The sequence below is a fragment of the Tympanuchus pallidicinctus genome, unplaced genomic scaffold (assembly GCF_026119805.1).
Source record: "Tympanuchus pallidicinctus isolate F22 unplaced genomic scaffold, pur_lepc_1.0 scaffold3, whole genome shotgun sequence".
NCBI lineage: Eukaryota > Metazoa > Chordata > Aves > Galliformes > Phasianidae > Tympanuchus > Tympanuchus pallidicinctus.
In genome coordinates, this window is record NW_026294747.1 from 10,675,986 (window position 1) to 10,700,611 (window position 24,626).

General features: G+C 36.2%; 1 protein-coding gene across 12 annotated transcripts in view; it reads right to left on the reverse strand.

Annotated features, from left to right (window-relative positions):
* SOX6 (SRY-box transcription factor 6) overlaps window positions 1–24,626 on the reverse strand; it is a 372,478-nt gene that overhangs the window by 167,868 nt on the left and 179,984 nt on the right. For 10 of the 12 annotated variants that reach the window (XM_052694745.1, XM_052694743.1, XM_052694742.1 and 7 more), the window contains one exon: window positions 5,845–5,934. The exons of the other annotated variants lie outside the window; for them this stretch is intronic. In XM_052694745.1, the coding sequence (XP_052550705.1) occupies window positions 5,845–5,934 (90 nt within the window). The remainder of the gene's footprint in view (window positions 1–5,844; window positions 5,935–24,626) is intronic. 12 annotated transcript variants of the gene reach the window in all.

Consider the following 24,626-nt stretch of genomic DNA (forward strand, 5'->3'; position numbering starts at 1 on the left):
TGACCAAAAGACCACAGCAATAAAAATGCTTCCTTTTTTCTTTTTTTCTTTTTTTTTTTTTTCTTTTGCTAAGTACAGCTTTAATCCTGCCAAGACTCACATGTACATAATTTAAATAATAACATACATACAGTGAGCAGTCCCATCCATTTCCACACAATTAAACTATGCATAAAGCTCGGGCAATTTAATTTCAGAATCTGGGAAAAAGTATTTCATAGCAAGAAAAGTCAAGATGATGTAAAACAATGTAGTTTAATCTAGACTACATGTTTGGTCTAGCTGATTATATCAGTATCATCATGTCTTAATCAAAAGAAATACGTACAGTGGGGCTCGGTAAGTTTAACTAAAATAAATAAATGTTAGATGTACGCATATATATATATATATAAATTTATTACCTTCCTTAGAAAATCAGACAAAGGAGTATGCAAACACTGACTATTGAAAGTGCTTATGAAATATTCAGTCATTCAAATATCAAGGTAGCACTTAATTTAGAAGATCAGATTAGACTTGGAGGTGTAGCTTATATAATGGTACACACTTGAGAAACGGCAAAACAAATACACCTGTCTGATTTAGAGATCTAAAACTTAGAGCTAAGCCCATTGTTGGATCATGGAAATAAATATATTATGAGAAAACTTTATAGCCTGTGGTATATTTTCAATCAGGACCAATTTCTTAAGGATTTGGTTGTAGGGTCTCTGCGTTGCATTGTTTTGTTATGTTTTGTTGGATGCTGTCATTGGTTTCACTAATTGGCACCAGTTGATTCTTTTTCCTTTGTATTGATTTTTGTAAATCCTAGAGTTAACAATGATTCTAATGTATCATAACACTTTAGACCTTAATCGTGCAGTGGGTCTTTTGCTTGTAGCTTTTGTTTGAGTTTTAATTAAGAAGACCTTGCGTCTCAAAGCCTGAGCTGAGTTTTTAATTGCCAGTATGTATATCACACTGACTTCAAAAGAAAAAAAAAAATGTTTATAACAAAGAGCACAAAGGAGAGCTTTGAAATGTCTATAGCCATACAAAGTGACATAATTAAAAACCTCTGAGTGCCTCTGTGATATAAGACATATATATTTATTTATACATATTTATAAAGCAGACTGCTATATACCCTTAGAATTCACGAAAAAGAAATTTCAGCAATTATACTGAAGAATAATTTGTACAAATCCTGACTGCACTGTTAGCAAGGGCTACAGTAAACCTCAGATTTATTTTCCTCGAAACAGTCTTCATATTTGATATAGTGCACCACAAGACACCCAAAAGCTTATCTGTGAAGATAAGTTTTACAAAATAGAAACAAAAATAGCATTTAAAATGTTTTGTAAATCTTGCATGTTTTAAGAAAAAAAAAATTAATTCACTGTAAAATCACGGAAACCATAGTTTGCCTGAGGATTCGCTCGCACAGAACACTCTTCCCAAGACTATCGCAGAAATGGATAGTGTTAAACTGCCAGATTCAAACACTTGTGTCTCACTCTTCTCTTCCAGATACTAGTGCACACACATTAAATGCTCCTAGAAAACACCTCCTTCAATCTGCCCGGTGTTCTAATAACAGGAATGACTGTCATTTTCAGGCATGTTTACAGTAGATCATACAAGGAGACTATCAAGTGAATGAAGCTGGTTTTACTCAATTCAACATTTCCTTAGGAAATGTGCATGCTGCTTCTCACCTATCCAAATATTTTGAAGTCTTTAAATGTGTATGATGTGTACATGACACATGAAATAGGAGATACAGGCTCTTTTTTAAAAAGTAACAAATGGAAAAGGAGATGGAATAAGTAATCATGCAAACCAACTTCTGCATTGGTTATATTATATAAAACTATGAAATGTCAATCACCATCCTTCCCAAAACAGAGGACACTGCACAAAGACAGTGACATTCAAGTCACAATGCCTATAAATGTAGAGTTGTAAACACCACCAATGGAAATCAGAGAACTAACCTGTTACACAGTAGCCGATGACTCAAGTCATTCTTCTGTGAGACTACTAGACCAATTCTGACCCTTTCACAAGAACATCATTGCTGAAGTTACTTAAGGATTGACCTTTCTTATTTGATCTTCAAAGACCCTGCATGCTGAGAAAGACCATTGCAGGCTATTTCAGTGGGACAACTGCCTGATGCATGCAAGACTGTGCTATTTTAATGATTTATATTTGAAACAGAAACAGAAAACTTAAAACAGACTCTGCATGGTGATGAATGATGCTACTCTGCCTAGACACCACTGCTGAAGGAAAACTAGATATCTAAGCAACAGCAATGCAAGCTGTTGTGCGCAGAACTCTGTGTACCCAAATACCTAGAAAATCAGAAAAGAGCTCCAAACCACTCTGTTTATTCAAATTCATGATACCGAACATTAGAATGAAAAGTGTTTCCTGTTGCTAATTGTCATTCAAAAGACAAACGCTGCAAAAGTTGAACATAAGCCTAACAAATTGCTTGCATATCTTAAACAAAGGTATTTGCATGCACACACTGGCCAGCGGCATACAACAAAACGATATGCATGGGTGGCTGTGTTGTTTTTTTTTTCCAGGTGAGCAGGTCATTTAACTGAGCTCAATGGCTTCACAGACCTTTGAAAATTTGACCTATGTGTTTCATTTATAAACATATCAAATGAACAAGCAGACTTATTTAACCACTGGAATTTGGCTACTAAGCATTCTGCCAAATGCTCCTCAGAGGTTCATGCAACCTCCCTGAAGTCGATGGCTTGTCTGGCTAGAATTCAAGGAAGAATCTGGACCATTATCAGTAACTGAAATCCTAGTAAGGACACTCAGAAAAGGCGGTTTTACAAATGAAGCGCACTGTGTAAGAGTAATTGCGAACGGGAACAATCCCACTTCGAGAAAAAATAAATGAGTCACTGTTTGTTACTTCTCTATTGGCTTCTATTGTTTGAATTAATAGATGGACCTTATAATTATATCCTAATTAACACTATTTTGTTCTAAATATAGGAGGTAAAACAAGAAAATACCATTTTTACTTGTTTCTCTCAGCCAATTATTTTTCTTCTCATCTTTGTGCTTTTCGAATACAAACAGAAACAGTTTGTGTCACTGGTACATTTTTTTTCCTGCTTTCACCCTTTCTTCTGGCACTGATTCTAAGCGAACTGCCTTTCTGTAATCAAGATGCAAGTCTTTCACTAGAGGGGGAGGGCTGTAGTCAGGCAGACACAGAGGAAGACTATGTGCTCAGGTTATCTGTAGCAAGAACAACGCCTTCTCTCTTAAATAAACAACTCCCAGTAACAGTCAGTGCAAAGAGCAGCTCCTCGCAGGACCACACCTCGCTTTCTTATAGTCAAGACTTTTTCCCTAATGACCTCATTTACTTATTTTTTACTGCACTGCTTCTTGCTTTTTAGTTAGGCTCTCAGTAATATGAATAGAAAGTCTGCACAAAAGCCAAAAACATTTACCAATTAAATCCATTGATTTAGAATCTAATGAAAATTAAGAACCAAGATATTTGATATCCCAGAGAAGATGCACTTTAAGAAACAATTCTTTTAGACTTTAGCATGCCAATTATCTAACTGAATATTCATTCAGAACTACAAAAGTTAACTTTATGACTTTGGAAGTCTACTACCTCGAACACTGTAAAGTTTTATTTTTTAAAATGTACATTTCTTTTGGTAGATTAAAACATCTCTCTGGTTCCTCTGCTTTCCTTTAATTCCTTTTTGTATCTGGATTTCATGCTGCCACTGGATAGACGGTTTAATTTATTTTCTTATTGAGATTATTTAAGGCAGACAAATGCTACTAGGAGTTAATACGAGGCAGTTTGGTTGCTGAAAGTAGTGTTAGCAGCTAGGAGCTAACCAGCCTGGAAACAGTGGCTAGGCAACTGGCTCGTGAGCCAAGACAAGTCCACCTTCAGACTCACCACTGTTCTGCTATCTAACTCCATGCCTTTTTTTTTCACCTAAATCTGCATGGAAGTTTGAATACTGTAAGCAGAAAGCATTATGAAAGAGCAATCATTATTCATCCTCACATTTGTGTCTGCTTTTTTCTGTACGTTTGGCAGTTCAGGAAGACTGCAGTTACATTAGCAAAGATTCAGTATTGAGTCTTACTGGAAGTAATCTAGTAATGGAAAGGAATACTGCAGACATTAAGATCACTTAAGGCTAATTTAAGGGAAAGTTTCTAGGGATTAGAGGCAGGACGTTAGTTGTGAAACTAACCAAATGACTGTTTACACACAATTATGGTGAGTTAGGTAATTCTTTTTAATACAGATAACACGATATATTCCTAGACGAAGTAGCTGAATGAGTTGAAAATCCTTCCAAGTGTGAGTAAGAAAGCTTTGTAGGTAAATAAGAAAACAGTTTGGAACAAGAACTCTGCCAGTTCCCTCTGCAGTGAATTTGCAGACTTAAGAAAATGGGAGGAATAACACAGATAAAAGAACTGCTCTCCCTCTTTTAGTTATTTTTAACAAATGAAAGCTCATGAAAAAGGTTTTTGTGCCATCTAAAAGAATAAATAACATTATCCAGCATTGTTAGAGATCCCACATCTTTTAATTTTGATTCACTAATACCATTCAAGCAGTTTCTTTTTAGAGACTAAGTAGCTATATTGTGCAATTAATGGGCCAACCAGCGTTCAAGGTTTTCCACATTATGAAGAGACAATATAGCTTTAAATAAATAGTCATGTCAAGACATAATTTTGTTGCCTTTTTCTGTCACTGTGAATTTTAACACATTTCTGTAAAACTGTATGCTATATTTCTGTCACTTATATTCCTATAGGATTTCTTACCTCTCTCATTTTCATTGTCGTAATTCTACAAGTAATATCCAACAGGCAAACTAAACAGATTTTGGTCTTGAGTCAGTTGCAGGATTGCAGGAACCAATTAAAATTTATTTAACGAAAAGGGCAAGCCTTTCATCTATTTGCATAATAAAAAAAACTGAACTATCTTAAGCCTCCCTAGAGAAAAATTAAAACCCTAAGCTTCTACTGTCATACAAGAATATCTTTTTTTTTCTCCCTATTAGTAAAGATTTATTAATATAACGGTTATTATTCTTTATTTCCACATATTTGTAATTGATATGTAATAAAATTATTTCAGTCAAAAGAAATGAATTTTAGGTACCTTATATACTCTTCAGAAATGCCTTTTGAGCCCTCCTCACAGTACAAAGAAAAAAACAAACAAGCATCACCTTTAAAATTTGCTTCTAAGTCAATAACACTGAATTTCTTTTGAAAAAGAAAAATGAAAATCCATGAGAGAATTGATGGGTATGGAAAAAACACTTTTAAGTTTTCTGCACACTCTTTAATAGTCAAAGTTTCACTTCTACTAGACTGCTGATACAACAAATCTTGAAAATACTGGAACATTTTATCTTTATAAGCAATAAAACACCCACTGACTTCAGTGGGTCCAGAACTTCATCCAGGGCTTCTCCCGCCCCAGAAATAGCATGAATATAAAAAAAGATTACTATTATTATTTTTATTTTTAATTTTGAATGGAATATTCAGAACAGTAATTATACAATGACTCCCTTTTATATCCTGAAAGTAATTTATTCAACTGTGAAGAAACAGCACCAAGTGCAAGTAGCTCCACATTTTGAAAATGTTTATTCCTCTGGTTACACAAGTACCTACCAAGTGTCAATGAAATACTGTAACTAACCCAGTGTTTGCAATTGATTGTTATTTCTACTGTTCTGAAAGGAGCTAATTCACTTTTAAAAAAATATGTGTAAACGCTTCAAATTGGATCTAGTGAGATACCTTTAATTTCTCCAAGGAGATCACTTGTGTTTAATTTTTCCATCTTCTCTTTCCAGTCTTTAGAGAGTAGTTTTTCCATGCAGGATGAATCTATTAAAAAAAAAAAAAAAAAAAAAAAAAGGAAGAAACATCAAATATATTCTTATGCATCAGGAAAAATGGTGCCATCTTCATTTTAAAGCTTTTCCCCTTATTCTTGTTGGACCATAGTTTCAAAAGGAAATCAGCTTGCAACCCGAGTTCCCATTTAACAGCATTTTAAATCCGAACTAATTCCTCTGAGGTTAATGGAGTTACTATGGATTTAACGAGAGTCTAATTGAAAGAAAAACTTAGTTCAGGATTTATGCATGCTAACTGCCAATTTACATGCATAGATTGCCAATGTATATACAAATTCTGTCTTTTTCATTTGAAAATGATTGTACACTCCAAATTATACATGAAGATTTAGAAGGGTTTTCTGGAAATTTGGCACACAGTGACATCTGAAACCCATTTTTATACCCATGTCAATGCGAAAGTTATTCATATAACATCTCCATGGAATTCACAAAAGCATTCTACATATTCAGTGTTCACAGCATCAGAAATTTTCTCGGTACACTATAAACAACATGCAATGATTAGAAGATCTGCTTTCATAATTCGAAGTTCAGAATATATTTCAAAATTTTGTCCCAGATTGATAGTCCTTCCCTACACAAAACTGTCACTGAAGTCATTACACTTAGGAGAAGGTAGAAGACTGTGTAGCAAATTTCATATGATCAGACTTCAATTCCACTACAAAATTTGATATTGAGCACTGCAGACTCTTCGCTAAAATCTGAAGGCTTTTTGAATTCTTACACTGAACTGACTCTGAAGTCAAAATACATAACAATCCAGTTGATTTTTAAGATGGGTATTCTAGTGGTTAATGTCATGATTCAGTTTTATGATTTTAAGAACCTCAATTCAGCTTTATTAATGGTCACTGAGAAAACTTTCCACACAACTAAACACCTATCTTCCCTCCCCAGGTAGTAATAATAAAGTGTCCTTTAACCGTCATGCATTTCTTTCATTCGTAGACAGGTTCATGAACAAAGCCTATGCTAAAATTCTTGGAACCACTTAGGCTCAGTTTATCAAGATATGAAGAACATTATTTAAACATTGTTGCTGAAATGAATCTTTGCAAAGAGCCCTTCTTGTAAGACCACATACCACCCTGGGGGCGCCGAGCACAGTGGTTCTTACTTGAATACACCGAGACCACCCTCACTCTTTAGTTTGTTAGAAACTCCCAAAGCAAGCTGCCATTTGCATTAAGAGGAAATCAATTTACAAAATGATTTTCAAACTTCTCGAATTTTGACAGCATTTGCACTGGTCGCACGCCAGCCACTTGAGAACTGACACTCCAGTGAACAAGAAGGTAGAATTTAGCCTCTAATATCTTCTGTTAAGTTACTGACAGATTAAGGCCAAATTTTGGCTCAAATTTCCATGTCAACAGTCCCACTAGAATCACTAGAAAAGTAACACCAAAAACAAAAAACCCAAATGAAGAACGGCAACAGAAATAGCATCAATATATCGCATAACAGTGTGTTCCAACTCAGAGGAGTCCAAAAAAAATCAGAGAGGAGAAGCATTCAGAGAAGTCATAAAGGTTTGGGGAGATATTCAAGGAAGTAAAAGGTCATATGGCCGCTTACGCTTTAGGATTCAAATAGCTTCAGCTGAAAATAAATCACATTAGCATCACCCATTTGGAAAAAAAAAAACAAAAACAAAAACCAATACAACAAAAAAGCAAAACCAGTTGAAAGTAAACCAAACTGTAACCACCAGAAGATCAAAGATCAGGTTTTAATTGAAATACATTCGCACTATGCAAGCTTCTGTGTAAAGACAACACAGCTCGTAAATGTTTTTGAAGTTACATTTCAGTAGAAAAGCTAATTTATTTACTAATTATATCTTTCTATGAAAGAGACAAAATTAAGGAGCTCTAAGTTGCAATAGGCAATGTTAAAATACTTGTTACATAATAATAATTTACTTTTAACAATAACAGACACTTATTACTTTTATGAGTTCTTGCCTGATGATAGAAGAATCAAGAAATAACTATCAATTATCAATAGAACATTATAATTTGTCTTTTTTTTTTTTTTTTTATACCACCATTAGTTTAAAAAGATGGTTTTGTTTCTCCTCTGCCAAAATCTCAGACCCCTCATCCCTGGGGAAAAAAAAAATTATATATATAAAAGGAGCTTTGGAGTTTTATTGTGATGTCTGCTATAGGTTACATATACTATTGCATTTTAACTTAGATATTTTCCTCAATTCATACAAATATGGAAAATCATTTACATTTCAGAGAAACGATTCTAGAACATCACAAGAGTTGGTAAAATACTTCCTTTGAAACACTTACTTTATACCCTGTCTTACTTTGTCTAAGAATATGCTTGTTCATCCATAGTTACTATACTGTATAAGGGCAAAGAGAATATTTCTGAAGACAGACAGAATGGAAAAGATATAATCATGTTGCTACTTACAATTCTTATTTCTACATATGACTGAAAAAATATGTAAGAATTGTTTTCAACACCTCTATGCTGTTCAAATTCTACCTTACACCTCTGACCACACAATGTATAGCACTGTATTTCATTATTGGGAATATTGCAAGACCACGCAATGAGCCTTTTAACAACATTGTAAAAATAGCTCTTTTGAAATTCCTGTACATTTTCAATTAGCAGAGTTAACCTGCATAATTTTTAGAATTTAAAATTGTGGTATATGTTCAAGCTCTCTGGAGGTCCTTTGCATTAGACAAACCTAAATATAAAGGCTTATACTTGAAAGGCACATCTCCCTTCAAGTTTGGTATTCAGTGTTCACAAACGCACATTTTGAAAAGGCTTGAGAATAAGAAAGGTTTTTTTCTCTTCTTTGTGTGCTGAAAATTAATTTTTACACAGATATAAAATCTGCAAAGATGTCTTCTGACATCAGTGAATTGTCTTCATCCATATCGATTCATTTTCTGATTTGTTTCGTTAAGGAAACTAAACAACGACCCAGAATCCAGCACTGAACATCGATGAAGCCCGAAATCACATCTGCACTGCATCACTCTCCCTGCACTGAGGCTCTGCTTCAGAACCATTACAAAATCTCGTGGATTCCAGCATTTGTGAAATTCAGGGGTGTTCTTGTTAAAGACAATTATAAAGGAAGCAAAGAAAGAAATTAGCATTTATACATTTTTAGCTCTTCTCACTGACTTTATAAACTAGAGTTGGGTTTATGCTGCAAAGCCGCATATTTTGTACTGACACATGTAGGATCAAACTCATGTAAGTTGCACTGAAGGAATTCATTGTATTAGCAACACAGAGACTCTTGCCTTTATATTCTTCCACTGTTTCTTTTGAGGGCAGCAAACAGGTTAACAACAATTACACTGAGATGACTCAATGAAATAACTGTGTGTTATTTTGTAGCACACTTTAATACATACTAAGTTAGCAATTTAAATTGTACAGTAAGGGATTTTAAAGCGCTGTGAGGATCTTACTACATGGGAGCTTTGCAGAGGTGGATGAGGATTTTAAAAGATAAATAAGCAGAAAAAAAGAAAAAGTCAAGGGAAAAAAAAGCCTAGGTGTTAGATGAAAAGGATCTCTCTGCAATGACAAAGCATCGATGAAAAGAATTAACATTTGTCCATTGGGTAATCAATCAGTCATGGAATGGATGGAATCCAGCTCTTTGTAGCACAACCAGTGATGAAGAACGAGTGTGTTAGCTATCACAGCCAAGCTCTCAAGTTCTTCCAAGTAAATGAAAGTCATCTTGTTCCTATCAAGGATAGCTTTTCCCTCTCGTCTCTTCCTCACTCTTCCTTTTTTATTATTTTTTTTATTATTATTATTTTTTTTTTTATTTCAACAAGTTAGCAACTCCCTCTGTAGCTTACATGAATACTGTATGATCTTACAATGATCTGCACCTATCCTCATTGATTTGGGGGGTGGGAGAACATTCCTTTTTTTTTTTTTTTTCACTTTTAATTCACTGAAGTAGCCTCTTATTACTTTCTTTGAAATACAGATAAGAAAAAAAGTGCTCATGCCATGTGTGTGTTTTTGTTTTTTATGGTAAAGTCATACATAAAAGAAAGCCTAAATGTGAGAGTGCAGCAGCAAAACTTCAAAGCACTGACTGTCAGACATTATTATTTCAAATCAGCTTTGACTTTTTGAGACTTAATAAAACACTATAGTACAGACTGGCATATTTATAACACCTATACCAGTGATCAACTGAACTGTCTTATTCTTGCTACTGTGCAGTGCCTTGTTATTTCTTTTATAATAAGCTTCCCTGAAAACACGTTGTAACAATACTGAAAACTGATAATTATTAATGATATGAGTTCTAAAACATGACTTGTTTTGCATACAATTCTTTTTGAATATATACATTACTTTGTGACAGAAGACAAAAGCACGTTGATTTATTAATAATGATTGCAAATGCATAGCAAGTTCATAAACAATACAGAAATATAATTCAGTCAAAGGTATAGGTGACATTTTCCTACATGCATTTGAACTGTTACATCTCATGGAAAGAAGCACTGGAAAAGACAGGGTAGAGGAATCAGAAGAGAAATCAGACATCCTACAAGGGAAACAGTTCGAAAACATGATCGGATGCTCAACAAAAGGAGGAGAAACTTCCCATCTACATTTTAAAAGAACAGTATTGGAATCAGTGGCATCTATGTCTCTGCTAAACATGAGAGGAGAATGTACACGCAGGCTTTGAGACTAAATAACAATTTGCAAGCTCCTCCCTCTCTAACATTCGTTATTCTCTAAGCATTATGTTTATATTCTCTCATTACATTTATTTGCCTTCATCTCCGCAGGAGAAAATGTGTCTTTCAGAACAGCCTTTGTCAAATGAATTCAAATGCATCATTCAAGCCTAAATCATGAGAAAAACAGCAAAAGTGGAATTACCCTGTCAGCATCTATGAAATCTTTGTTAGAGAAAAGGTACTGTTTAATGGATGTTAAATGAGATTATGAACACCTAGGGACAAGCATACCTGTGCTTACAAGGCCTTCCTCAATGGAAGAGCAGGTTTTTCTTCCCCCCAAATCAAATAACCCTCAAATAAACATTACAGCACTTAGCATTTTGTTGCCATGCTTCCTATTCTGCCTTTCCATATCTCTTTCCACACCTCAAGTGACAATGTGTGTTTCTCAAGCACACGAAGCTTAAGTCTTGCCATCTAAACCACAAGAATACAAACCACTGCTCATCTTCAGAGAGTGAAAAATCTAGTCCAGAATAGAAAAAAAATGACATAAAATTAGTACTCTACTAATGTTGCTGACTGAAGCACAAGTTAGATTTACCCTGGCTGATGTTTGACACAAGTAAACTAAAGAACCAGGTCCATTGGTGTAATTATGTAGATTGCTCCGAAAGTAGTGCCTTCTATTTATTTCCATGGAAACTACAACAGATGCAAAGAGCACAATAACACTGTTTGACAGAGAAAATTCTCCGCTACAAAAGCCTGCATGCCATGCTTGTAAAAATCTGCATGGCTATCCAGAATTTCATATTCTGTCTTTCATGTCACTGTTGCCACTGCTGAAAGACACCACCCATCACTTCACTGTGCTCACATTTGCTGATTGGTCTCCATGAACATTCAGCAAGTGCCAATGAATGTCAGTAGGAGCCATTTTTTTTTTCTGCATGCAAGAATTCAATGATACATCTGTGTTTCACCTGCGCTTCCATGTCAGATGACATTCTGTCAGACTGTCCCTCTGCTGCCATCTGTCACACAGCAACAACATGTAGCAGAATACAAGTAGGAAGGTTCAACCTGTTTGCCATACCTCCAATGTCCACCTCTGATGTGGTGGGCTAACATAAGAAAATAAGAGGCATTACTTTCAGAGTAGTTCCTTCTTTCACTTGAGGACCTAAAATTTTTGGAATGTTACTAAAATAGATTTTTTGTTGCCATAGTTACTTTTTTTCTTCTTTCAAACATAAATTATCCTTTTCTGTTTCAAGAAACTTTAAATAAAAGAAGAGAAAGCAACAATACAAAACTAATCAAAAATCAGCCTGAAGGCTCAAAATCCATACTTGTAATGTACTGGCACTGTTTCCTGCTCATAAGCAGCTTGGCTCCAATCTTGCTGTCAGTGGAGAGGAAGGTCAGGGGAATCTCATCTCATCCTTCTCAATTTCCATGCTCTTCTCCTAAAGTAATTAATTGTTGTGGTCTAACAGAAAATTAAAATACAAGGCACTTCAGCCATGCTGTTAGGTAGCAAAAACTAATTTCTTTTGCCAACAGTTTGTTGGTGGCATTCTTTTTTTTTTTTTCTTTGGTGGGGGGGGGAGGGGGAGGGGAAGGGGAAGGAGTGCTCTTGATTGGTTTGTTTTTTATTGAACAACTTTTCATAAGCCAAATTCTTGGAGAACGGGAATACAGTCACAAGACAAAAGTAAGCAACCTGACGTTGAGAACAAGAAAATATGCTAATCCTTTTTGTTACATTGATTGCAAATTATAAAGGATTTACTCCTAAATTCTACACTTGTTCCTGCCCTAAAGGAGCTAAGAAGTCATGGCCAATGGCTTATTCCCTTCTCTCATAGTGACTTGTTTCTTTTCACATCTTTGCCTTGGCTAGTTAGGTTGTGATATCTCTGGCACAGACTGCTTATCTCACAAGGATTTTGTTCAGTACATTTCTGATCGTGAATCACAACAAAAAAGAAAACCAAAAAGTTCATGTAGTACAAATAAGTCTTCCTAGCTATGTTTATAAGCAAAAGCAGAGTAAGCCCACAGTGGAAGTTTTCTTGCAAAAGCAGCATGTCTGCAATCTGACTACCTAGCACTACAGTTTTGTTTAGACCAGGGAAACAAGCGAATCTGCCAACTGCTGTACATTTTTTCACAGCGACAAGATTTCCACAATATGATAAAATTAGAACTGTAAGAGCTTGGAGAGCTCTCTTAACTTTTAATTAAAACTCTCCAAGCTCACTAAAAATAATTAGGCATTAAAATGTTCTGGTTTTCCTCTGAATTCATTTGCACCACTTGAATGGTCTAGATCTTGCATGAACCAACAGACATTCTAAACAGAAACACTGGAATGTAACTGGGGGTGATTTCCAGACCTGCTTTCTATGATGTGGCTAGTGGGAAAAACTGTAGTCTGAAGCTTGTACCAATTCTGCCTAAGATGGCTTGTTTCAACAGGACTTCACCAGTGCAAAGAGCATCTGCACAGAACACTGTGCTCTGTGCAAAACTCTAGATAAAAAGAAGTTTGAATTTCATGTAAAAATAAGCCAAGATACAGTCCTGACCTTTATTTTCATTTATTTATTAAAAAGCAGAACCTTTAACCTTGTAAATGTTTTTGTTCTCTTAAAATAACTCATACAATGCTATATGCCACACTATTTTTAGAAAAGCAACGAGAGAAAGCATGCTTTTCCCATACAGCAGGGTACTGATATAAACATCAACACAGATGCTCTGTGAGAGAGAGCTGGACTTCTCAAGCACTTGATCATTAAGGAATGCACCAACTGTTTTAGATAATCTCGTGCCAGCTCCAGTTCTGCTCCACACTCCCATTTGGGAGTGGCCAATCTTGTCCTGCTCCTAATTTTTCATTTTACTCACTCCTTCATTCTTTTTTCTTTTTTTTTTTCCTTTTTTTTTTTTTTTTCTTTTTTTTTTTCCAGAACAGAAGGAAAAAGACATTGTGTGCCAAGCAATGCAAGGCTAGAATCACTTCCCCAAACAGAGCAAAACTTTCAGACAATTAACCCTCCCCTCTTCTTTCAGATAAATTACTAAGTATAAAATGCAATCTGTTTCCTTTGTTTACTCAATATGAACAATTTGTAAATGACTCAAGGATAAAATTCAGAAAATGTTGTGCTAAATTAGAACCATTATAAACATGCTAATGATGGCTCAACTAAGACATGCAGGATCCATGCGAAGAAATATATTTAGTTCCTGTGATATCTAGTTGTATTGCCTCAGAACTATTTGGTCACTTAATTGTACATGACTACTCCAGAAAAATGCTAATTGCACGAACACTGCACTAGACAATACACTGTATGTCAGAGGGAGCTTTCTGAAAAGTCGGTGTGATTGCTTGCATGCAGTGTTTTGGCATATTAGTAGAAGAGAAATATCTCTTAAGTCTGACAAAATTGCATGTACATTTCATTCCTCCACTTAGAGTTTCCCATCCATTATAAGCCATAGTCTACTGTTAGATTGGCCGCATTCACTGAAGTATACATCATTGCCTTATTTACATTACAATGATAGCATGCTGTATATTACATGTAATCACCTATTCCCTAAGAATGTGCACCTCAATTTATTGCCCAAGCAGATATAATATTGGCAAGAGATAATCTGAAGCTTTCCACATAGCAATCAGGGTTCATCAAGAAAAGGGGAGTGCAAATTTGCTTGCAGTCCCTGAGCAAAAGATTACATAAACTTATTTATCAAAGGAGAATGTTTGGGTTTTTTTTCTGTCTCTGAGTATGCATTTATTTGCAAAGTAACAAAATCAACAGGATTTGCAGTATTTGTTACTTTGAAAAAGAAGAAAGTTTTGCTGGTGGAAGACGACTTCAAAATATTATTTTTTGTGTTTCCACATCTACACATCTTTCTGCATTGACTTTTTTTCCTCAGTGTGGAAAAGAACAGATGGAGTCATTATATTAGTTAGAACTCACAAGCATAGTTCCATTAAGGTTTACTCAAGTCTTAAATGGATTTGAAATTTCTTCCAATATTCAGTCTAGCTCTTCCTTCTTAATCTCATACCTCCAACTCCTTGATACAATCCTTTCATAACCCTGAACAATTCGCTTTCATCTTTGGTATCCACTCTTTTCAAACACTTGTGATTTGAAGTGACATTCTTCTCATTATTATTCAGACTAGGGAGAATTTAGTCTTCAAATCTCTCTTTGTTAAACTGCTCTGGAACTAACCGCACATCATACAGGCTCTGGAAATATGTAGCATCTTTCCTCTATGACAGAGTTTCCCTAGTAATTCAAGAAGTTGCAGACTGCATGTCAGTTCAGCCATAAGCCGAGACACTGGGCTTTTTTTAAGACGGATCTGGGGTCAGATTCCCTTTTCTCTCAACACTACACAGTTATCCCAGCTTCTTATCCCAAGGTGAAGCAAGCAGAGGGTCCCATCTCAACTCAAGGAATGATTTGGTAGCACAAGTAGGCGTTTTTGACATCACATTTTTTCCTTTCAAGTTCAATGCCAATTAAGCAATATATCTTTTAGCAAAGAAGGAACTTTGTGAAATGGCCCTGAAAATGTTAGTAAGACTTTTGTGGAGTAAAACCATCCTAAATAAAAAGTAATACAAAAATAAAAGGGTGAGATCCTTCATACCTTGTTAGTTTTTGGTCAGGGAGATATGGAGGGGACTTCTTGAAAAGCAGGAAAACATTTCTATTGAACTGATTGATGTTCCTCATAAAATTTGTGCCACCAGATGATTTACGAACAAAATGTTGATGATTCAAAAAGACCTCTATTTTGTTCTCCCAAATCATGTTCTACTCATTACCCTAATAAAGCAGTAATAAACATCTGTTTAATGATTTGAAGGCTTCTTAATATTGTGTATAAAAATCTGAACTCAGCTCTTACATAAAATATTCTGAAATTAAAACAATTGTATAACAAAAAGAATTTTTCATGACAAACCCTTCAGCTTTTTTGTATGTAAAAGTATAATACAAAGAAAGCAAAATAATATGCTCTTGATTTGAAATGACTTCAAACAAGGATGCAAAGGAACGAAAACAATAGCTGGAATCTCTTCTCTATTTATCATTCCTGAAGATCTCTATGGCAGATGATGTAGTCTTTTCTGGGACACTAAAATACACTGACAACATCAATTCTATGGCCTCTTTTATACCACTAAAATTTTGACTTAAACTATCACATTTTACATAAATATAAATACAGAACAAACAAGATTTTCCTGACCTAATCCCAGAAAGTGGAGTCTTAGGAGGTTTACAAATCTCACAAGCACCAAGCTACTTGCTATAGATACATATTTCAGGAATAAAAGCTGTTTTATTATAAATCTGTGAAAAAGACTTAGTTTCAAGAATAGTATCTTAAAATATTCACTTCCCTAAGCATACCAATTTCTTTTCTTGTAAGAGATCATTATTTATTTTGTAAAGTCAAGTGCTGGAATGATACGGAGTTGCTAGAAATAAAGTGTTCCAGGAAATCCTAATTTGTTCTCTGTATGCACTATGATACATTTTTTAAATTAAATTTAAAAAAAAAAAAAAAAGCAATTAACAGCAAAAAAAAATTACAGGATTCTTGCTATATTCAGCACATGGGACAACCACGACACAAAAGCAGAAACTGGAACTGCAGAGCAAATGACGTTGCTGTCCTCACAAACACTGGCCACGTTTCACTGCAGAAGTTTGAAGAAAAGAAATGAATTAGGGAGGGAACTGCAAAAGGAGAAATGATGGGTCGCATTTATGGTACTTCATCTTCTGGAAGCTCAATTTAAAAAAACCTGGGGTTGTATTTGAGGAATTGCTGAACGTTCACAGCTGCAGCTGTGTCAATGTAAAGTCAGTGTTAAGATTGAAGCTATAATATATATAGCTATATATAAACTTCTACACAAAGTCCTCTGGAAAAGAATCAGGCACCTCACACTAAACAGCCAATAAATCAATGACGTTTTTGAAGTCACACTCTTAGTCACAAGCTGGTATACTAACTACCCTTCTTTCTTCTAAAAGACTTTGAGATGATTTATGTTTGCATTATATTTACAGATTATGCTAAGAGAAAAAAACTATTGCATAATCACGTCTTCGGAGACCAGCTTGAATAAGTAAAGAATAGACACTAAGGCTTCAGATGGACCACTAAGAATATGACACACTGGACAATTTCACATTCGCCGAGAATCATTCTATTAGTGAACTGGATTTGCAAACATTGGCAATTTGCTGCAAATTGACTATGTTGAATAATAGAATGGGTTAACAATATATGGGCTTGAGTTTCTCCACATGAGGCTTCACCAATTAAAAGAGTGCACGATGCATCCTGTCCTAATGTGGCTGACACAGTTCCCCTGATCTCCTGGCAGAGCATGTCCCATCAATAGACCTGCACACCTTTAGTATAAAACCATTTCCCCTTGTCCTATCACTATCTACTGGTGTATAAAGTTGATTTCCCTCGTGTATATAAACTCCCTTTAAATATTGGAAGGTCACAATGGAGTCTCCCCACAGCCTTCTCTTTTCCAGGCTGAACGAGCGCAATTCCTTCAGGAGAGGAGTCTTCATAGGACAGGTGCTCCAGCCCTTGGATCATCTTCATTGTCCTCCTCAGGAAGCTCTCCAAAACTCCACATCTTTCTTGTGCTGGGGGCCACAGACTTGCACACTGTACCCCAGATGGGGCCTCACGAGGGCTGAATACAGGCGGACAACCACCTCCCTTGCCCTGTTGGCCATCTCTCTTCTAAAGGAGCTCAGATACCACTAGCCTTCCGGGCTGCAAGTTCATACTGCTGGATCATGTTAAGTTTTTTATCAACCAGAACCTTAAGTCCCTCTCAACAGGGCTATTCTCAAGGAATTCTTCTCCCAGTTTGTATGCATATCTGGGATTAACTCGATCTAAGTACAAAACCTTGCACTTAGTTTTGCTGAACCTCATTAGGTTTGCAAGGGCCCACCTTTTGAGTTTGTTAGGGTCCTCTGGAGGGCATCGCTTCCTCCTGCTGTATCAACTGCACTGCTCAGCTTGAAGTCATCAGCAAACTTGCTCAGGGTACACTCAATTCCATATCAGGAAACATTTTTTTCCCCCAAAGGTGATGTGTAAATTCATCACAACATGCATCTTTCCTGAATATGTAGCACAGCAATACAATGAGTTTCTGAGCTAATAAAAGGGAGGATCATTTGAGAAAATGAGAGCAGATTTAATTCTTGGGAAGTTCTCATCCAAAATCTACTACTCAGAAATGTAAAAACATATTCAGTGCAATTAAGCCTTCACAGCCACAGAGAAAGGTCACTGCAGTAGGTTCCAGCTACCTGTTTTGAGCTATTCCATATTTCTTACTCTGTAAATAAACGACCTTCACTTTCTATATCTCCTCTCTAACAAGCAAGAAATAGGCAGTGCAACTGAAGAAGCATGCTGCAACCCTCACTACAAGTTCTACTGCAAGAAATGAAGGTCATTTACAGGATTTCTGTCTTAAACATTAAGTCTCCTTGCCCTTGTTGATTTAATCCAGACTCTATCATTATAACAGTTTAAATTAATGAGCTGAATTTTAGCTGCATAGCTTCCAAGAAAATGTAAGCATGGCTGAAGTTGTACAACAGTTACTTTGAAACTGTAGAGGTAAATGCTGTTTCTGATATAGTCTTAAAATAAACGCAAATTTAACAAAGACAGTATTGTTCAGAGAGATTTTTCTCATATTTAGGTAGAAAATTAGTAGAAAATTTCATGTTATTAGAACAAACCCTATGCAAAAGATTTTCTCAATTATACGTTCTTATTTATGAGCTCCAAAGAACAGGATATGGTAGAAAATATCTTCATTAGAATGCTAAATGATAAAGTATACTGGAAGGGCATAATATGATTTATTCATTTAAATATCACCAAATTAAATGCAGGTAAAGATCTGATTCCTATTGCATTCAGTAGATCATTGTCTAATGCAGTTGTACTTCAGGAATAACAAAACACATAGCAGGATAGATGTATTTCTCAATTGTAAGCTATACTTCCTGCCTGTAAGAGTATTCTTAGTTAAGAGCACTACATAATTTCTTAGGGTGTGTTCTTTGTATAGAAGGTTGCATCTATGGACCTCACACAGAAAAAGCAGTGTGCACCAAACATGAAATGTAAACGTTTCTTTCTATCGAGGCAAAGGCAGCAGCTTGGGCTGCTGCCAGGTTCACCACATGCTCATGGTTTGGTCCATATAATTTGTATCTACACATGTTAAAGGTGAAATGAATGTATTACCCTTTGGTTGCATTTTCATTGTTTTTACTCCATCTATCAATTACCTTGCTAGGATGTGTTTTTTTAACATTAACAGTAGAACTCACTGCACTTACACAGTCATGTAATCTTTTTTTCTGTCAATTAATTGGTCTTCTAATCTTGAGTCTGCAATCCTGGCTAAGATGTACTTCCACACTGGCTCTCTCACACAATTTGTATATTAGTGAGCACTTTAGGTGTAAGAAGGCAGAGTCTCAAACATAGCAAGTTACATGACTCTGGTTCCTTAAGCTTTTTTTTAAACACTTATTTATGGGTGAGGTATAATTTACACCACCTTATGTATGGCTGGGCAGGTGGTTCACTGAGACTGCTGCTCTTGTATCAAATATGCTAGCATCATTACGGTGCCCAATTCTCTCCACCAATCATATTTTCACCTGTTCTCTCTCATCATAGGACTTGACTGCGAGCTGTCTGTGACAAGGACTGCATTTATTAACAGTATGTTTGCAGCACCTAATTCACTTCCTAATGGAAAAAATAAAGAATCATCTTAATTACTCCCAGTGAAATTCATGAATCCTTCAGAACTCATTGGTCTAAGCATACTGAATTCATTTACTTTTGTTCCTTTTTCCTTCCACAGATGTATACGTCATATAACTTACTATCTCAACCAGTACAACCTCTAGTGCTCCACCTAAGCCAGTGGTCAAAAAGGCACCAAATTTTTATCTCCACAAAGGGAGCAGGCGATATGCACAGGCACAGCTTTTCCCAAAAGGCAGACAGGTCACTGCAGATCCCAGAGCTGCCCGAATACTCCAGGAACACTGAAACTACCTGAAATTTTTATTCTTTTTCTCTGCAACAAGATTGCTCAGATTGCACAAGTTCTGAGAAGTTTCCAATTTTATGCAAGTAATAATAATAATAAATTCAGAGAAGACTTTGGATTTAGGAACAACAGTTCCTTTGGGTGAACTTCCCCATATCGATGCATGAGCAGGTACTGTCCAAAAGCCTATCAGCTGACAGGAAATAATGTATTTACTTCTTCAGCGAAATGCAGCTCCTTAATGAATTTATTGTCTTATAAACAGTGGTTTAAATGTGAACTTTGATACAAAGACAATAACATCTCTCTTTGGAAAAATTTTTAACTGTGCCTACTCAGCAGCTAAGATTACAGGCAGTTAGTCACAGAACATAGGTAAAGAATTTAACTTGCCACAGTCAGTTACTTAATGCACATATTTATCAAATAAGTATAAAATTTGCCTATTCATTTTGATTGTATTTTTAAATCTCATTTGCACTGATGAAATAAGTTCACAAGATGGATGACAGAGGTCCATGCCCTAAAAGTGCAACCTTCTGCCATATTGAGTAGCTGATTAGAGAATAAGAACAAATATTGCCAACAAACAAATAGTAAAATCAAAAGATTAGATCACTGCTAAGTCATGCAAAAATCACCATATCATATCAGGCCTCCTTCTCTTTGTAATAGACAGAGATCAGTGTTACACAAAAAGAGTCAGTAGAACTGACCAAACTGAAAGCCAGTAGATAAAGAAACTGTAAGCCATTAATTCTGCATCCAAAAGAATAATAAGAGAATGCTCTTATCTTTGTTCAAATCAAGCAAATTTCAGATTTTTTTTAGACACTACATTTATAACATCCTTTCCCTTGCTTAGATAGCATATCCTAATCTAAAAGCTAATCTAACTGCTCTTGTTCTGCAGGTGTTCCAGTTTCAACTGAGAATATCATAACTCTGACGGGCAGAGTTATCCCCAATTGCTCCCTAAAACTGCACAATTTATTTTGGATAGTAGATACAGTCCCTACACTGGAAAAAGAAACAAAAAAACACTGTATCAGCCAACATCAACTATCTTCTGCAACAACTTGCCAGGGTCAAGATCCCTGGTGCTCTGTACCGGACCTTCTCTGTGTCTTGCTGCTCAGTACTGTGTTGAAAAAATCTGGACTAAATCTAGTACAGAAAAAGATCATTTGTAAGTTATCTGTGGCTACATTCTGTCTTTGGTGTGTGGCTGAAACTCCCATTAACGCTAACATGAGCTACCCAGGCCTACTGATGGGTGAATTATACCCCTGACAGAAAAGTGGTTTTTTGCTCGATGGATTTTCTTTGATGAACTTGTTGGCTACTGCACAGTCATGTGTATATGTTTAAGTATTTCCCTGCGTGTCTGCATGTGCGTTTCTACAGTGATGATGTCAGTTTGACTAGAAACGCAGATAAAGCATTTCTTAAGCCAAAACGGGCCAAAGCTAAATTTCCCCACATAAACTTTGGTTTGGCCCTTATTTATCCAAACCAGACAAAGCTTGACAGAAAAGGGGATCCAAATCAGTTATCCCAACAAAAAATAGAAGTTAGGGTCTTACTCTGAAGGAACCGCATGCACAACTTTCACTTTCTAGAAAGTGGTTTTCTCTTGAACACACATCAGAACCATTCATCATCGTATAATTGCAAGTTGTCAGTCAGGGCCGCACCCTTCATGCAGTGGCAGGACGCCAACACATCTGTCAGAGGCACTCACGAGCTTCCATGTGTTATTGTAATCCCCTACAAAAGGAACAAGTCCATTCATCCAGTCCACATTTTCCAAGTCAAATGACAACAGTAAACCCTGAGCCTGGAAAAATAATAGTACTTATGCTAAAAATGCCACCCTTGTCAGGTGACCTCGGGCTAACTGCCAGAGAGCAAATATAAAGTAGTTCTAATCTCCGTAAGTAACGCATGGGCTGTAGAGATCCAGGGTTCTGTGCACCCAAAAGTGGAAAGATGAGACCTGTGCACATAACAGAGCAATCTCCGATGGTGAAGCCATCTGCAAGGCTAAATCTTTTTTCTGCTGATGCTCACTTCTTACATTCTAAGCTTGATTGCGAAAAATTTCTCTGTCTTCCTTAATGTTTCCGTTCTCTCTTTTGGCTTCTTCTATTTCCTTTCTCCTCTGCCTAGAGTTATCTAGTCCTTAACACATTCTTTTCTCCCTCTCCGCTTTTGTCTTGTGCCTAAAAGCCATGTTTTGCTCAGACAGGCTCTCAGGAAGTTACCTAGGCCCAGTGTAGGTTCAGTGAAACTCAGGGCAATGGGAAAAAAGGCTTGGGCCATTGAGACCAAGGCAGACAAGATTTCAAACTCTTGTCTCTCAAAAGCCATGTTAAGGATTACTGTGGATAATTAAACAGTTTTCAAAGAATGAAATATTTCTTTTTACCGGGCTTCAGGAATTTCTTTCCAGAGCATATGCATGCAAGAGTTTCAAATATTCTGGAGAGCAAACCAAAGCTCTACCTTTCTACTTCCATTCTCTTCCATTCTCTCTCTGGCAAAGCGTGACAGCTCAGCGGTCAGAAACATCAAGTGAAATGCATGCCATGGCTCTTTGAGGCAGCATCACTGCCACAGGAGTCCAGCAAGACTCTCAGAGCAGCTCTGCCTCAGCAGTGCATCTGGGAATGGAGCCTAACAGTCCTCTTTAGCCAGCCAGATCTTTGCACGTGCTGAGCTACAGAGGGGAAGCCACGACTCCTCTCTGACCTCCTTCCAACAATTTGCTTGCAAGAACTCTTGAAGGAGAAGGAGCAGTCAGTGTACGTACCCAGCCATTTTGATTAGCCTCTCACAGAGGCAAAATGTATATTAAATATACAGGCATACACATACATACATTTCTGAAGCAATCTGAAAGCTGTACAATGGCTGATTTGCTACAGAATTTATTTCCAAGAGCAAATAGAGAAAGCATTACTCCTCACTGAGACAGTCAGGAGCAAATTACGCTACCTCACTGCAGAAGATAAACATCCTCACAAATCAAATCTCAGTCATGCCACACACCTACACACGTATTCATTGATTTGGTTTTGTCGAGTAGCTTTAAGGAAAATCTAACAATTCTTGGACTATCTGAGAAAGAAACCTCCAAGTACTGTAAAGCTACCTGCAGAAGTAGGTAATGCAAGCCTGCAAAAGCTGCAGTAACTGCTTACTCCTGGGTGGCCACCTGGAGTGGCCCATCGCATTAGAATGAAAGGGGAATGAAGGAATAGCAGTTTATCACCACGCTCCTGCAAACCAGGCTGGTTTACAAAACATCAGTGATGGAAAAATCAGTGTCTCAACCCCTTCATGCCTCAGTTTCTCAGAAAGAGGGTTTTATCACATGTGGCTATTAAATAACTTACTTCTTTTGAAATACTGCAATAACAATAGATTCAATACTACCACCAATCCTTTTTCCCCAGTTAAACTATCATAACTTTTTCATAATTTTAAGTTTAATGGAGAAAGCACCTCTCAATTTCTGACACGAATGAATACCGACATTTATGAAATTAATTTTGGGCTTGAGACATCATCAGGTGATAATAAGTAAGCTGCCGTAAAGTGGGTAAATCAAGACAAATGTACGCTTTCTCTTTTTTAGATATACATGACACTAAATGTACTCAAATATAAGCACAACATATGGTCAACAAGAAATAAATAAAAATGAAAAGCGCTTTACAACTGCATGGCAAGTATCCAAACCAAATTTCAGGTAGCAGATGGCATGAATAGGATACATGTGAGAAACAGGCAATTTCAATTATCTCTGAATAGTTCATAAACAGGAAAATTTGGCAAACTGCAATTTTTTAAAAAAGGACTTGAAAAATAACATTGTGTAACAGATAACAGAATTGAAAACACAACAATGCAAAGTTATTAAGCTCATTCTGACCATAATTTCATAATGAGTATTAAATGATTACATGTGACAGAAAAGAGGTGCCCCAAATACTCATGCTTGGAAAATGTAATAATTAATTATTCCAAGTGTGGCTCTGAATTTCATTTTAGTTATTACCATTACCCAAAAGTGGCCAAAAGACAGATCTTGCTAACCAAGTCCCCCTCGTACCTTTTGTGCAATGTAGAACTAGAAAGAAAACAAACAGAACAAAACAAAAAAGCAAACCAAAAAAAAAATCAAAAAAAAAGTGGTCATAGAACCCAGTCCTAGACATTCCTTTAAATGCTTATTCAGAAAGATGTTTCCGAACAGAATTTATTCAGTATAGATCAGATATGTCCATAGCTGTCAAGCAGAAATCTTTTTGAGTCATATTGGGAAACAAGGTACAAAAAGAAATTATGTTCAAATTCTTTTGTGACTCTCACTAAATCAGAATCTGGCCTTCATGAAATACTCTCTGCTTTTTAACTTATCTTTTGGAAAACCAACTGTATCTGTCAGATGTATGAAAATTCAAAATTTGATTAATTAGAAGAGAGGCTAATTTCTTAAACATTTGATTGAGATACTTCTAAATGCTGTCTACATTCAGGCAGGCAAATCACCTAGGAATCAATTCATCCTACACTGTACTATTGTTTTCATACTCTCCTCCTTAATTCTCCTTTCCACGTAAGAACTGTGTCAGACAAAGATCTAGCAGCTCAAATCCTCGAGGTTATTCAGATATCTAAATAAGATTTAAGAGTCTAATTGCCATTTGTGTAATTGGGAGTTAGACTGCTAAACAATAGTTT